We start from the raw sequence: 17703 nt of genomic DNA on the forward strand, positions 1-17703 counted from the left end.
AGTAGGGAATTGAACCTGGGTCTTCCTCTAGGCTAGTTCCCTAACCTCTGGACTATACTTTCTCTCTTAGAACTCAGAATTTGGTCCATTAAGGAATTTTCACCCTTTGGTTGTAATAATCCCAGTTCTTCGTTGGTTTACATGTGATCATTAACATTTCATATTTTTTATTTATGTTAATAGATGTAAAAAAAATTCTAGATCAGAGTGGAGGTCTCATGAATATTACTTTATCAGCTGAATTTATTATTTGTCAATACTTCATACACTGGACACATGATGTTATTCCAAAATAATATTAGCAGCATATTTTAGTGGCCTAATCCTGCAGCTTTAACAGAAGTATTCCCACTGAAGTCAACAGTACAATTCATGTGAGAAAGGAAAGGATACAGGATTGGGCAACTTTTAAAGGTGGCCTAAGCAGTTAAATCTAATGGAAATAATTGTTTCTGATCATGACCCATTATGAGATGATGTGCAAAATCTCACACAATCTATAATTACACATAATTTGAAATCTATGTACCTGCCCATTGTTGTTAATGATATTTTCTTTGTAAAACCTACATAGTTAATTGATTAGGAATGAGGAAAAGAACATACGCTGACATGATTTTATATCTTATAGCTTAAGGCATCCATACAATATCATTCTGCAGAAAATGGGTCTCCTTTACACAACTTTGAAAGAAATCGGATTTTGTAATTTCAGTACATGATCAAAAAGACATCATTTTACAGTGAAGAAACCTAACTTGGCCAGCAATTTACTTTCAGTAGCAACTTACACTACTGTATTCCTCCTTGTTCCTATCTTCGTGAGCAACTGCAATCTCTTTTCACAAAGAAAATCATCATAAATATCAATCAATTGAAATCTGTCTTCTAAACATGTGTATTTTAAGTTTTCATTATAGATTTAACATGTTTCATATAAGAGCTTTGGAAGTAGCTCCTATATATTTCTATTATATTTACTCGTGCCTTATATTTACATACTGTCAAGGTTCCTCCCCCACTCTGAACTCTAGGGTACAGATGTGGGGACCTGCATGAAAAACCTCCTAAAGCTTATCTTTACCAGCTTAGGTCAAAACTTCCCCAAGGTACAAAGTATTCCACCCGTTGTCCTTGGAATGGCCGCTACCACCACCAAACTAATACTGGTTGCTGGGGAAGAGCTGTTTGGACGCGTCTTTCCCCCCAAAATACTTCCCAAAACCTTGCACCCCACTTCCTGGACAAGGTTTGGTAAAAAAAGCCTCACCAATTTGCCTAGGTGACTACAGACCCAGACCCTTGGATCTTAAGAACAATGAACAATCCTCCCAACACTTGCACCCCCCCTTTCCTGGGAAATGTTGGATAAAAAGCCTCACCAATTTGCATAGGTGACCACAGACCCAAACCCTTGGATCTGAGAACAATGAAAAAGCATTCAGTTTTTTACAAGAAGACTTTTAATAGAAAATAGAAGTAAATAGAAATAAAGAAATCCCCCCTGTAAAATCAGGATGGTAGATATCTTACAGGGTAATTAGATTCAAAAACATAGAGAACCCCTCTAGGCAAAACCTTAAGTTACAAAAAAGATACACAGACAGAAATAGTTATTCTATTCAGCACAATTCTTTTCTCAGCCATTTAAAGAAATCATAATCTAACACATACCTAGCTAGATTACTTACTAAAAGTTCTAAGACTCCATTCCTGGTCTATCCCTGGCAAAGACCAGCATACAGACAGACACAGACCCTTTGTTTCTCTCCCTCCTCCCAGCTTTTGAAAGTATCTTGTCTCCTCATTGGTCATTTTGGTCAGGTGCCAGCGAGGTTACCTTTAGCTTCTTAACCCTTTACAGGTGAGAGGAGCTTTCCCCTGGCCAGGAGGGATTTCAAAGGGGTTTACCCTTCCCTTTATATTTATGACACATACATAATATTTTAATGTCTTCATAATTTATGTATGTGTTACAGCAGGAGGCATGCTGTAAAATTATATATATTGATAGTATTTGGGACACAAAAAAGTGCAGAGGAAGACCCAGGTTCAATTCCCTACTCTGCCACAGACTTCCTGTGTGGATTCAAGCCATGCTTCAGTTTCCAATAATTCACTTTTAAACTTGGGGTTGGTTTTAAATAAAACACATGAAACAATCTTAAAACCTATTTTTGTTTTGTTTTAATTTTTCCCACCAGGCCAGGTGCAGTCTGACCTAGTTCTGATATTCATACAGTGAATTCTGTTACAATAAGGAAAGAACTAAGCGCATTATTACTAAATAAATAATTATACTGCAGCTCTACACTTGCCATTTTAATTATGGCAAGGTCAACAGGTTTTCTGTAGACCCAGGCCATAACAAACAACATAAACATGGAATTCAGTTTTAAATTCTGATTTATTACATGCACTTTTTTCAAATAAGAAATAAAAATTCTTTGCAGGGTGATATTTTCTGGTCACAGCTGTGACTTCCCTCACCCCCACCCCCAGCCCCTTTTGAGTATAGTAGCCATTCCTCTATTTCTCAGCTTTAACCATCAGAGTTGAGTTCTTCCCTACCCACTTGAAATCTGGCTAAATACTATGACAGAGCTGAATGAGGCCTGATCCTCCATAGGTGTAAATCAAATAGTCTGATGTCATTGAAGGTACTGATTTATATAAGGTGAGGATCTGGTCCTGACTTTTCAGCCACAAGGCAGTGTATCATAAATTGCAGGCCCATGCCAGTGAGAATTTTGGACAAGGCCCCATGTGCTCCACAGCATGCTGTACTGAATTCTTTATTAGGTCCCTCTTTTCTGTAGCACTTTTGTGTGGCTGACTGCTAATTTTGGTGGCTATTTCATATTAATGGAAAAAAAAAAGGGTTTTTTTTAAATAAATAATTATGAAACTCATAAATGCAATGAAATTAGGAGACCCTGTGTAAATTATTGCCATTACATCCCCACTTGGAGAAGTCAGGGAGATCATTGCAAGATGAGCACAAATGCTGGATGTTCTGCTGAGATCATCAAAAGTGAACTAGTTAACAGAGCGTATACTTAAACGGGTGGTGGGGGAGGAGGCGTGGGGAGTGCAAGTGTCTCTTTGCTGTTAGTGGTTGTAGTGAATGCACAATGGCCTTTTGAAGGTTCCTCCCCTCCCCCCCAAACCTAATCTCAAGAAGAGATAAGCACCTGCCATTTCCCACTGACTTCAGTGGTATCAGACCCTTTTCAAGCTGGTTGTAAGCCAGCACTGAAAGCTTGAGTTGATGATGGGTTATTTGTACAGCATCAGAAGCAAACAGCGTAGGTCAGATTGCACCTGACCTGGTGGGAAAAATTTAAAACAAAACAAAAATAGGTTTTAAGATTGTTTCACGTGTTTCATTTAAAACCAACCCCAAGTTTAAAAGAGAATTATTGGAAACTGAAGCATGAGGCTTGACTCTGATCTTGCTGTACACCACTGTACAGAAATGTGCATTGATTTAGTGAAGTCAGTGGAATTGCATTGTTGCGATCAGAATCAGGCCTTTGTCCTGCACTCAAAGCCCACATGGTGCTGCCTCCTCTTTTATCTCAAGATAGTTAAATTTAGCAAGTAAAACTTCAGAGCTCGTAAAGGTACCTTATCTTGTAGGCAACAAATCTATTTATAAAGTTATCTTGTCCGACTGTAAAGATTTTCAAATAAATTAGGTTTGTGCTGATGGGAAGATGTTGCTAAACACATGCGATAGTCTTCCACTTGCAGCTGCATCTTACAAAGAATACTGCATTACACATATTATAGTGCAGTCATTGTGGCCCTGATTCAGGAAAGCATTGAAACATGTGTAAGTCCATCCATATGCAGCACAATACTTAATTATATTCTTACCTTTTAGCATGTACTGAAAAATAAGCATGTGGCCAAGTGCTGTCCTGAACAGAGGTATTTCCTGAACTGGTGCTTATTTTAGTGACTAGCAAACCATATTGGAATTTTCCATTGAAATGTGTCGTTGTTGTTGTTGTTAAATATTTATATTGTCGTAGTGCCTAGAGGCCTCAACCATGTCAGGACCCCATTGGGGTAAGTGCTCTACAAACACATAGAAAATTAATCCCTGTTCCTAAACACTTACATTCTGAAAGAAAGACATAAGAGGTGGATGAGAAAAACAAAGGGAGTCAGGGTGACAGCAAGGGAGATGGGAATGACAAAAGTACACAAATCTTAGGATCAGTAAGCACAGCTTGCTACCTGACTAACCAGAAATAGACTGAGGCAGTATTGCAAACTCTTGAGATCTTTGGTAATTTTTTTCTTAAAGGCTCAGCTCCTGGAGTCATGAGATTAAGTTATGGGACTTCTGGCTTTAATTATAAACTATATAAAAATTCTAGCCTTTACGACTGCAGAGGAAATCTTGGGAACATGAACTCAAAAGGCTGAAAACCAAGATGACAAAAAGAATTCAAAGCTTATTAGAAATAAAAATAATCCAAAGCTTATTCTTTTTGAAGCCATATGAATTGTAAGTCTATCACATGATTTTTGAACACTTTGGTTGGTAAGACTACCACACTCATTTTCATGGTAATTACCAACTACTCCACCTCATGGTCAAATCTCTCCATCACTACTCACATCTACTGGATTTGAGCTGAGATGAAAGTACCCCTAACAAATCTTATTTTTTCAACTAGAGATGAATGTTGGTATGGATTCAGATAAATCAAGCAATAAATGAATGTGTCACGGCTGTATTACTTGAGTACCGTAAAAATAATTTACTACCAGAAGTAATTACATACTTTATTAAAATAGTATTAGTAAGAACTAAGGCCAGATCATTGTCTCTGTGTGTGTGTATAAATGTGTGTGTGTGTTCCAATTTGAAATAAATGAGGAAATCTAGTTACAAAACCATAGTAGAGTTGGCTAGTTTGGTATGGTTTCTTATCTTGTTTGTTTGTTTTTTACTCTTTATATATTTCACTAGTGCTGCATTTTTTCATTTAGAGGTACATTTTTCATGTCTGTGGGTAATTATATTTTCATAGATTCTAAAGCCAGAAGAGACCACTGTGATCATCTAGTCTGACCTCCTGCATAAGACAGGCCATAGAACTTCCCCAAAAGAATTGCTAGAGCAGAGCTTTTAGAAAAACATCCAATCTTGTTTTATGTAGAACAAGTAAAATATGTATTTTTAGAATGTGCTATGACATGCATTATTGCTGCATGCTCCATAATGCAACAGAATGTAACATACTTGTGATTATGGAAAACATAGGCTCTAACGCTGAAATCAATGAGACTCCACAGTGGGTTCATGGGCCCATAAAGGTCCATGGTAGCTGATACCTGTGCAGTATCAGGGCCAGGTCAGATCAGGTATAGTGCTGTCTCCTCCTAATGTCTTTTTTTTGTAATCAATACTGTTATTAAAAGGCAACTGCAGTCCTTAATGGAAAAATTGGGGATGAATTGGTATACTTAAATTATATATAATTATATATAATATATAAATTAATATATATTATATTAATTAATATAATTTATAATTGCTATAATTTAATTATATATATTATAGACATATATTAAAATATATAAATATATAATATATTTCCAATTTCTGCAATGGCCGTCGCTCACATAGCCATCTACTTCATCATTTTACCCGTCATTACACAACCATTAATTTCCCCATTCCTTGATTTACACAGCTAACTATTTCATGCTTCTACTCAAGCCACCATTCCTTATTTTCATCACTAAGCTTCAGTTACGTTGCTTTGGTTACTTGGACTGGCATGGTTCCACAGCTTATTAAAGAAGTGGGACAATGGAGATATAGAGCAAGGAGGAAAATACCTCTGTGTGTGTGTGTGTGTGTGTGTGTGTGTGTGTGTGTGATATATCTATAGCTATATCTATATCACATATGAGATATATCTATATCTATATCACATATGAGATATATATCTATATCACATATGAGATATATATCTATATCACATATGATATGATATATATATATATATAAGAGAGTGGGGAAAGGAGGATCCAGCAGAAGGGATTGTGTAATAAAAAAAAAACAAAAAACTAGCAACAAGGGGCAAAGACTGAGAAGATTTAGGCATGGGCTATATAAAGAGGAGGTCTGCACTCACGTGCAAAGGTTAACAATGAAGAGGATACACCTAACATACTATTTTGCATCCCAAACCTGCACTGTAATATAGCATTAAAAAGAGTTATTCTGCTATAGGAATTTTTCTCTGTACCCTTAGATAACCTTATGAAATTGGCTAATATAACCTTGCATATCAGACTATAACAAAAACTGCATCTGTTAGTTTGGAGACTGATTTAGGTGGTTTTTTTTTTCTGCATTTAGAGCTTTCTTTTCTTTTCCTTTCCTTTTCAGAACTGTTACTGAATTCAGTACGCACACAAATCCATGAGGAACTTAATTATTCAGCATCCATATTGCAGCTCCTGAGCATTTTGTAAACTACATATAATCTTGGCAAGAGCATCACAGGCCTTGCACACCTTACAAAATGTGTAGGAGTCTATGGACAACTTAATTATTCAGCATCTGTATCACAGTTCCTTTGCTTTTTATGAAGTGCATTTGGCCTTTTGCCTACCTCAAGAAATGTGTACTGATCCATGCAGATTTGAAGTCGTGTTGACTTTCTGAGAGGATTAATATAAACTATTCAGATGTCATGAATGGAGCAAGACTACATCTCCGAGGAACAAACACGGGTAATGCACATTACTGCCTGAAGACTATTTGGCAATTCTGCCACAACTCCTGTGCACCTTATGAAGTATGTAGGGCTGACACACTTGCTGAAGTTTTATGTGCTTTCCAGTGTAATATGTCCCATAAAGTGTGCAGGAATAATTAACATGCTGAATTATTAAGTTGTCTATGAACAGGTATGGACTTTGTAAGGCTGTGACACATTTGTTAAGTTTCTGAAGCAATAAGGTTCTCGTTCAGCAAAGTACTTAAACACTTTAAGAAAGCTGAAGTCCGTCCTTGCTCAGTAAAACACATAAGCATGTACTTGTTTTACTGAAGTCAGTGAGACTTCAGCATGTGCTTTACTGGGACCTAATAGTCCATGATACTCCTGAGAGATCCATAAGATGCCAACTGTTTGTTCTTAAGTTCCTATTCCAGAACATAATACTCCAGCACATCTACTTTTTCTCAGATGTTATGAGTGTTCTTTCTCTTTTAAAGTTCAGTCTTGCCAAAAATCACTGCGTATGGAGGAAACATGTAACTGTTTTCCAGTAGGGGCATAAAAGGTATTTCTAAAAGTTAAACCGCTTGCATTTTGCAAAAGAAGGGATTGCTCCTTCATTAGGTTGTTTGGGACTGAGCTTGCTTCCAGGTATTCATGTTGCTTGTTTGGTAGCAATCACATGAGGTATAACCAAGGATATGTATTCACATGGGGTTAAAGGATATGGAATACCAAAGACAAAATCCTGACCCTTCTAGATTGGAGATTCCTTCTTTAGAAGGATAGCACAAATTCATTAACAGAGGCAGCAGCCAGAGACGTTTTTCACCAGTCAAGCCTTGACAATGTTCTACTGAAGCTAGGAGATATTGTAGAAGAACTTGATCTCCTGCCGCAATTAATTTCATCGGATGACTGTATGGTGCATATGACTGTGGATTCACTGTTCTAGCAGTCATGAAGTCAAATGCCATGACTCTGTTTTCAAAGGGAGTGAGCAGTTGTATGACCACCCATTACATTTACTGCTAAGATAGTAGTAATCTTCTCTCATTTTTAAGGTCATGAGCTAATTGCCTGTGAGGCTCAGAAAAATAAATTCTCCCAGATAAACTCAATGTACATATGCATTACATAGGTGACTGTGTAATGCGGTGATTTTCACTTCCTCTGAAGCAAAGTATTAGCTACAAGATAGCAGCCTAAGGTGGGATGCTAGAGTGGTTGAAGAAAATCCTGATCTGGTTTGGCAAATCCTCTATAGAAGATATTCACTCTGTTTAATGGGGTTTATTATAAAATAATAAATTGACAAAGGATAATCCATTTATTTCCAAGTACATTTAGCAAAGGCACTTAACAAGTGTCTCCATGATAGCAACTGTATACAGCTGATATTTTTAACAGCCAGTTCACCAGTGGTACATGTCCTTTTGTTGCATATATCAGTAGATTATGGTATGATGTGTGTATTATGATAAGTGATATATTCTAGAGTTCCTTTTATTAACCATTGTCTTTATTTGCTGTCATACAGAGCAATATTCATGATTTTCTGCACTAACAGTGTTTGTTGTAAGAAATCTTTAATTTTACATATGGGAAAGATTTGCCTAAACAACAATGTGACATTAAAATTTATCTCTATGTTACTGGGATACACAGAGCAAGAGAGCTAATTTGAATGAATAATGCTGGGTATGAATCCTTCATGTGTTCAAAGCTTCATGGCTTTTTTAATACTTAAAAATTACAAAGAAAACATGATAGCAAAGGAAATTGGCATGGATGTATAGTCACTGTGTAGTAAATTCAGGTCACTCTAATATTTAAACAAAGCTGATGCTTTGAGTTAAGATTTGGGGGGAGGGGTCTATTCTCCTTCCCTTTAGCTTTGCTCAAAGAGCAGAAAAGCAGGAGATAGAAAATAAGTAAAAGCCTCAGGAAAAAAATGGAATGAAACAAAATTACTGTTGCACACAGTGATAGAAAAAGCACGCTCTCAAATTTTATGTGCACTTTTCAACTCTGACAAGACAAGGATAAATATCTTTTCAGTGCAGTACACTTTGAAACATATAAATCAGATACAGAATAGCAAGCACTTATTCTGTAGACTAAATTGCTTTCTGTAAAGTTTAAAGCAATGAAAGTCAAGATCAGCCTGTACTCTTGTGCAAACCCTGCAGATCCTAGTTTTCTCTCTCTCTCGGCATCTGATTTTCACGCACCATCTGAGCTGACTTGGGGAGCATCAACAATAACACCACCACCAATAGCAAACAGCTGTCTGGATGCTGCAGATCTATAGCTCCATCACCTACACAACTGTGTTTTTGTTTTTTTAAATAGCTTGTTATTTGAAATCTAAGTGAATTTGGAACTCAGATAGTGGTATTAAGGCTAGGTGATGCTGCTCGTTAATGTGCTTTCTCTTTTACTGCTGGAGAATTTGGTTCAGTTGAGATTAGTGATTGTTTATCATATTTAGGGAGATGCTGTGTATCTACAAATCACCCCATAATTTGCATAGCTCAAAATAGACTGAAAGTAAGTGCTAGGTCTGCCCGTTACCCAATGTTGGATTTCATCAGCAAAATCAAATTATAAAACAGCTTGATGAAATAAATGTAATGGGCCTGATCCTCAGCTAGTGTAAAACAGCATCACTCTATTGAAATTGATGGAGCTACACCGACTGGTGATCTAGTCCATTGCTAGTATGGAACGCAGTGAACATATTTTTGACAACTGAACTTGTAATGCTGCCAAGTATAATGCTTGCAAGGCCTATTGCATGTGAACGAACCACATTAATTTGCGGTTGTGCTTCTCTTCCAATATAAGCTTCTTTTCACTCGACCATTCTCTCAGAAACCTTTATTCCCCCAAACACACACACCCCTGGCCGCCATACTTTATATTTTTCTCCCATTGCCAGTTTTCTGCTCAGCAATTTTTCATTCCTCTCTGGTAGAATGGAGACTCATAGCTACCATGTACTGTGATGTCTGATCCATTATTAGCCTGTCATGGATTCTCCAACTGGCAAATAGGAATCACAGTCAGCCATCCCTGATCTAAAGCCAGAGGAAGGGGAAGAGAAATTATGGTTGGTGTGGCTCTCCCTGTTGGCAAATTCCTGTTTCCCAACCATAAACATTTGGCTTGTGTCATTCCCGCTATCATAGCTACCAGACCAGCCTAGATCACATGGTACACATACCAAAAAAAAAAAAAGCCTTAATTTCAGTTACATACATGTCAGAAAGTGTTTCAATTCTCACTGTGTGCCATACTAATATTTTTCTGTTTTATTCATTTTCATTTTGGTTTTCTCTTCTTGTACTCCTCAAATGACTTTAAACCTACATTTGAAAGCAGCTGTAACTGACCAAAGTATAATGGTGCAGCAGGTTGCATGTGAACTAACCACTTAAATTAAAGTGATGAGAGAGAGACATTAATTATCTCAAGGCTGGAGCTATTATCTTGTCATTTCACAAACAAAGGGGATGTTTGACTCCTAGCAGTGGATGGATAAGCTGCCTTTGAAACTAATACCTAAACTGTATTGTTAAATGTATTCACCTAAATTTGGGTTATTGCTGATTATGTACTCTAGCATATGACTTTTACAAACAAACTCTGTATTTATGGATAATCTAAGCACTATACCCAGATGTACAGACACTTTTCTCAACCTGTGTATTACATAATGTTTTTTTAACATTAGCTTTAATAACATGTCTATACCTAGCACACAATGGGAGGAACACTATGCTAAAGTGGTGAGGTAATTTAAACCCCACCTATAGGGTAGCTAGATGCAGGGTCAGGTACCCATTACCTCAGAGAAGAGCAGGGATGGGCTAAAAAAGCTTAGGAAGGGAAAACTGTGTGTGAGTGCTCTTTCTATCCCACAAACCATGACCTCCTCCTGAGTCACAAGGACCTAGATTCAATTTCAAGAGAAGAATGGGCTATAAATGTTAATAAATGTCTTTACCGCTTCCTTTGTAACTCAGCTTCTTGCTCCATTACTGAAACCATTTAGCTAGTTCTCAGTAATGCATTTTTGGTATAATTTACTTTCACTTTCCATGTTTTCTCTATTGTGTTTTGCCTTCTACAATGCATAATATAAATAAAGCCGATAGCCATAATCTCCTGAGTGCACCGTTTAAGGAAATGCACTCTGAGGCATCTTGAAAGCTCTTTTCCAGGCTATGTCCATTACAGCAGATCTGCTTACCCCTTATTAGATGGGACTAGGAGCATCTAAAATGTCCCCCCTTGTTTAAGTCTATGGCAAACCTGGGAGTTCATACTACTGTGACATAACTTTGGGCATCTGTTAAAGTTTTCTAGCTTCATCTTAAATATGAGTGTGAATCCGATGTCAGCATGTAGAAAAGAAACCTGATGATATTATTTATTGTTACTATTGTGGTAGTTCCTGTCCCCACAAACAGGAATTAAAGCCCCATTCTATTTGGCACAATTCAAATACCAAAAAAGATGGTCCTTGACCCAGAAATCTTGCAGTTTGAGTTTTTCTCCCATTAAGAACAAACAATTACCATTCCAATGGGCTAGCAGATGTGTGGAAATGTGAGGCAGAAACTACTGAGTTTTCCCCAATTTTCCCTCTGAGGGCAGGTCTATACTACAGATTTACAGTGGCATGACTGCACTGATGCAGCTGCACTGCTGTAGCACTTGTAGTGAAGATGCTCTAAGTCAATAGGAGAGAGTTCTTCTGTAGGCTTATGTCACGGAGTCCCCAGGCAATGCTCTGGAACTGCTCCCTACGAAGCCAGGCAGGACTCTGGTGAAGTCTGCTCTCTGTGAGCAGACTGTCTTCAGAGCAAAAAGCTCACACCGCTTCCACCTTCCTGGGTCTGACCTCAGAGCATTCAGCATCCTCTGCCCCTCCGTGCACTTCCCACAGCAAGTCTGCCCAGGCGGGGTCCTGGGGAAGCCAGAGGGCCCTGCACCCCAACTTCGCAGTCAGATGTGACTCTTAGCCAGCCAGTAAAACAGAGGTTTATTAGATGACAGGAACACTGTCTAAAACAGAGTTTTTAGGTACAGAGAACAGGACCCCTCAGCCGGGTCCATTTTGCGGGGCAGTGAGCCAGACAACTATGTCTGCACTTCACTCCACGTCCCCAGCCAGTCCAAACGCAACTCATCCTCCAGCCCCTCCTCCTCTGGGCTTTGTCCCTTTCCCGGGACAGGAGGTCACCTGATTCCTTTGTTCTCCAACCCTTTAGCTATCACCTTGCAGGGGGGAAGGGCCCAGGCCATCAGTTGCCAGGAGACAGAGTGTTGGCTATTTATGTACATTGGCCCTTTTTTCTGCAAAAATTACACCCCCTTATCCCACCACCTAGAGAATTAAGAAATGCATAGAGGAAATTGAGGCACCCCTACAATATTCAGAGGAAACATTAAGAACAGTCCCACTTCGTCACAGCTTACTAACTCCTCCTCCGCGAGAGATGGTAGTTATGTCAGTGGGAGAAGCTCTCCCACCAATATAGCGCTGTCCACACCAATGGTTAGGAAAATATAACTGTGATGCCAGGGTGTGGATTATTCACATCTGAGAGACATAGTTATACCGAATTAATTTTGTATTGTAGACCAGGGCTCTGTGGGGAAAATCACTTAGATAAGGTCTGCACTACCACCACTTATTCTGGCAAAACTTATGTTGTTCAGGGGTGTGAAACCCGCATCCCTCACTGCCCCCAGAGCAACATAAGTTTCGTCAGCATAATGTATGCACACTATGCACAGAGCTATGTCGGCAGGAGAACTTCTTCCGCCAACATAACAACCGCTGCTCATTGAGGTGATTTTACTAGTTTCACCTTAAACCATCGCTTCTGTAAATCACCAGCACATTTGAGCACTTACAATAAAACAAAAGTAGGTGGTTTTTGTTTTTTTTTTTTTTAAAGAAAGTGTACAGATTTAACTAGAAATGAGAGAAAATGATGGAAATAAATGGTTAGAATACAAAGCAAAATAAAATAAAGCAAACTGGATCTACATGTATCAATAGTTACCTTTCCTATCTAATAAAGTAGGTTTCCCCTCAAAGTTCAGTCTATTGCAGAGTTGGCTGGTTTCACGGGAACAAGAATACAAATATTCATGATTCTCTTCCCGCCCAATGCTCCACAAGGGGCTTCCCCATTCCAACAAATGGGTCCATAGTGCTTCTCCCTTCCTATGTTATACTGAAAAGAGTCTTTTGTTTACAGTCACAGACAGGGTGAATCTCTCTCTTCTTCTAAAGTTCTTTTTATCTGCAAGTTGTTTTGATTGTTTGCCATTTACTGGGAAACCGCCAGAGGCAAAGTCCTAGTATCACACAAGGCTAAACAATTGAGCTTTGTGTTGCATCACTAGCTAAATAGGGCAGGGGGACAACTTCTCCCTGCCCAAAAGGGCCATCACCGAGGCTAGTTATCCACTAGTGACTAATTTTTACTCCAAGTCCACAAAGCATATTTTATTTTATTCCTAAAAATATTACCCATACATACATCTTGCAATGATTCTGAATCTGGACAAGTTACAAGCTTTCCGTAGATACTTTATGGGTAAATATCCTGTAAGATAGGTGTTTGGTGTAGTGAGATTGTCAGGTCTGAGGTGAGAGATGTTTGCAAAGAGCAGGGGGCCCTTTGCCACAGGGTTGCTGTGTCACAGGGTATAATGAAACTACTGTAGTTCACAATAGGGAGTGTACTAAATGATTAATATTTGAACATTGAAATCAATGGGGTGGCATGGGTGTAAGTGAAGGCAGAATCTGACCTTGAATGAGTTCTGATTTCAGCTTCCTGGCTTGCTTAGAACCAAGTTATAATACCAAATTCAAAATTGAATTCATTATGCCTTTTAAACCAAGTTTGGAGTTTAAAACAAACCTATCATCTAAAAGCAAAACTCAGTCAAACCATCTGCATGTGTGTAAAAGCCAAATGAATGTTATGTGTTTGACACAAAATCACAAATCAGCTCACGTTTGCTCTAAACTTCGCTGAGGTTTGCTTAAAGTGGTAGCAACCTTCTGATGAACTTGGGCTTAGGTTTAAATTTGTTGTCAAATTCAAAACCTGGTGCATTGGAGCTTTTATGGAAAGGAATTTGCATGGCTCTAATTAGTTAGGATTTTGAAATGCTTCCTTCCTAGATATTAGTAACTGATAAAAATTATCTTTGGTATATTGCCAGCCATTTCCTCTTATACCTTGAAGACATTAAGAGGGCACAAAATAATCCAGCTGTCTTCCAGCACAGAATGACCCATTAATATTTTTCTCTCCATTCCCCTCCCCTTCTTTTTTCTGTTAAGCTTCATTCTGACTTGGACAAGGGAGCGGGCACTGTTAAATACACCCTCTCAGGAGACGGAGCTGGCACGGTATTTACCATTGACGAGACCACAGGGGACATACATGCCATAAGGAGCCTTGATCGAGAAGAAAAGCCTTTCTACACACTCCGTGCTCAGGCTGTGGACATAGACACCAGGAAACCACTAGAGCCTGAATCAGAGTTCATCATCAAAGTGCAGGACATTAATGATAATGAGCCAAAGTTCCTAGATGGGCCGTATGTTGCCAGTGTCCCGGAAATGTCTCCAGTGGGTGAGTAAGGAATATATACCCCTTGATAACTAACTAGATCCTACTTACTGGTTTTCAATGTTAATTTCCTACAGAGGAAGCTGCAGGGGAAATTTAGCTCCTAAAATTCCTGGTTAGAACACCGAAAATTGCTGGGTTTGTTCTTAGGGATATACATATTTCAATTTTATTTTAGCATTATCTTCTTACATTCAAGTCTCTTCTCTTCCCCACTGTTAATGTATAAATGGCTACCAAGGGATTTAAGTTATAGCCTGCACTGGGAAGGATTGGGGGTAAGTATGTTTAGGGCTGTACAGCAGTAGAAGCCAGGATAACTCAAACAAAATGGGTCCATGGGCTTTGGGAGGAATGCAAACAGGAAGGATGTTTGCACATTGTGGTGTGCTCTCTCCTTGCACCAGCTCAGCTGTCCAAGGCAGAGGCTTAGCACAGAACCATGGCACTAGCCTATCTGCTCTACACGGTGGTGCTAGATTCACACAATTTTTGCACTCAGGTGATTATGAGAGATGCCTGGGCATTGGTACAATGGGGAAAAGACTCTTGGTGCCTGGTCCCCACTACTTTGTGCATCCATTAGAACAGCCACAATCTGGCTCTTAAATGGTTACAAACTGTGCTCACATCAAGATCAGCTATCCACACAACCTGGGGATAGAAACAAGGATTTCAGTTCAAACAAACAACAAGAACCAATTTCTCTCCCAAGGTAGTACTACCTGACCAACAACCATTTTGCTTAGTTCTGATTTATGGGACAGGGGGCAGAAGCTTTCACATATCCATGTCTAGGGTGCCTGGTTGCTGCTGTTTATTACCCTCTTTACTGACTCTAAAACTGCTTTCCCTTTTCCTGGTACATTCACAAATCAGAGTTGCTCATCACCTCCTAGGCTATAATTTAAAACTCCAAGTATGAACAATTGCTAAGGCTTTCTAACTCTGAAACTGTAGAGACAGCTTTTCCTGGCCCTCTAACCAAACAACACATATAATGGAGACTGGATAGACTATTGTGAGGGCAAAAAAGGGTTAGCCAGTTACCTAAATTGTCCTATGGAATTAACTGGGATGTGTATGAAATTTGTATATGTAATATGATCAGGCAGTCAGATCATGTTATCATCCTGACCTAACAAGTAGGTTCAGAGAAGTTCAGTAAGTTATAAAAATGCACATGCAGTTCAATTAGTTAATAATGAAAAGGATTGGTTAGATTTGAGTTCAAAATATAGTTCCCATGAGTGGATATATCAGATAGTAAATGAATGCTAATAGGATATGACCTTATACCAAAAGACAAAAAGAAATGATGACCAACAACACGGTTTGCATGATCAGGGAATTCTTTTCTTTTTTCCCTCTATTGTGGATATGTATGTATAGAAACTAACAAAATAGAACCAGGTGTCTCATTGCATGAGGAGCTGCCTTCAGATTCTGCTGTATAGTATGTCTAATACACTGCACTAAGCACTGTGAGCTAGATTCACAAAGGGGCTTAGGTGCCTAACTGCCCTCATAGATGCCCAAGTCCAAAAAGTAGGCACCACTGACATTCAAATATCCACTGCTCTGCTGCTGCCTAACCCAGTAGGCACCTAAATCCTCATACGTGCCTAAATTTCCACTGGTATGCCTGCCCAAAGCTGCTGAAGTTCTCACAATGGTCCTACAGCTAATTTGAGCTGCTTGCAGTTCTGGGACATGCGTAAGCCCCAACAGGATTCTCAAACTAGGTGTTCCCCTACCTATCTTGTCTGTGGGGTCTGATCCAATAGGCATGCACTGAGCATGCCTAACCCTCCTAAAATACAGCTGGGGGCAAGCAGGTCTTGAATTTTTGAGGCTGGTCCATGGATGTGTCAGCAGAACACCCAGTAACCCAGTAGTTAGGGCATTCATCTGGGATATCAGAGTCATAGGTTTGAATTTCCACTCTGCCTACAAAGACGCATTCTCTACTGGTATCCTCTTATCAGGACTCCTTGTTCTCCAGTTGTTTTCTCTGCCTCTAGAACAGTGGTTCCCAAACTTGTTCTGTCGCTTGTGCAGGTAAAGCCCCTGACGGGCCGGGCTAGTTTGTTTACCTGCCGCATCCGCAGGTTTGGCAGATGGCGGCTCCCAGTGGCCACTGTTCGCTGCTCCAAGCCAATGGAAGCTGCTGGAAGTGGCGCGGGCCAAGGGATGTACTGGCCACCACTTCCAGGAGCTCCCATTGGCCTGGAGCAGCGAACCGCGTCCTCTGGGAACCGCCATCAGCCGAACCTGTGTGTGTGTGTGTGTGTGTGTGTGTGTAATTGAGCCTGTTTATAAGAAAATATTGCCAGTATTGTACTTTGTATTTTTTTAATTAACTATTGGTGATAGTGGGAATTATTCTGCCTCCACAGCTTTTAATTAATAAGTATCTAAAAATGGGTGCCCTAAAATATTTATATTTTGTTTTACTTGAAAATTCTATTTGGTATAGATTTAGTACTGACTCTGTATCATGAGTGTGATAAAGTAGAACTCACCACCACGGTGCCTCCTGCTGCCCATTCTGGGAATTAGTTCTCGGCCTTTCCAGTCCACCTTCAGCTAATGGTGTCACACGTGCTGTCACTGCTATCTCTACTCTTTGGACCCACATTGCTCTCTTGACTGCAGCATCCTCTTCTGGGCACAATCATCCGGCAGTGCCCCACTCTGGTATCTCCCCCCTTGCAGGGGACTGGCAGTCATTAGTCCCGCCACTTGCCTCCGTGGCCAACTGCAGTCCAAGGTCCATCCCCTCACCTCAGGGGCAAACTGCAGTCTGGATCCTGGCCACTCACCTCATTGGCAAGTGGGGTGCAAGTGGGGGACCCAGGCCCGCCCACTACTCTAGGTCCCTACCGAGGGACCCTACAGCTCCTCCAACCTGATGTCTATTTTCCCTGGGCCACTTCCCCCATAGCCCTAGCACCCTCTCAGCCCTTGTAGCAAGGCCCCAGCCTGGCAGAGGTCAGCCAGCGGCTCACCCTCGCACTCTGCTGCCCCTGCTAAGCACTGTGCTATCTATGGCACTTCTTCAGGCAGGTAGCCAGTCCTCCTCCCTTGCCTTCCAGGGGGAGACTTCCTTCTGTTCTGCTGAGCAGCCTTTTATATATGGTCCTTGCCAGCCCTGATCGACTGCTTCAGCAAGCCTTCTCCCTATTGGTGGGCTCAATAAACCGTTTCCTGATTCGTTGGTTCTGTGCAGCCTCCCTGGTGCTACTTTTAACCTCTTCTTCTCCCTTTGT

At 39.9% G+C, this 17703-nt stretch overlaps 1 protein-coding gene across 2 annotated transcripts in view; it reads left to right on the forward strand.

Moving 5' to 3' along the window:
- Positions 1-17703, forward strand: part of CDH12 (cadherin 12) — a 215880-nt gene that overhangs the window by 42870 nt on the left and 155307 nt on the right. For both annotated transcript variants that reach the window (XM_077809158.1, XM_077809159.1), the window contains exon 2: positions 14140-14434. In XM_077809158.1, the coding sequence (XP_077665284.1) occupies positions 14140-14434 (295 nt within the window). The remainder of the gene's footprint in view (positions 1-14139; positions 14435-17703) is intronic.

The sequence above is a fragment of the Eretmochelys imbricata genome, chromosome 2, assembly GCF_965152235.1.
Source record: "Eretmochelys imbricata isolate rEreImb1 chromosome 2, rEreImb1.hap1, whole genome shotgun sequence".
Taxonomy (NCBI): domain Eukaryota; kingdom Metazoa; phylum Chordata; order Testudines; family Cheloniidae; genus Eretmochelys; species Eretmochelys imbricata.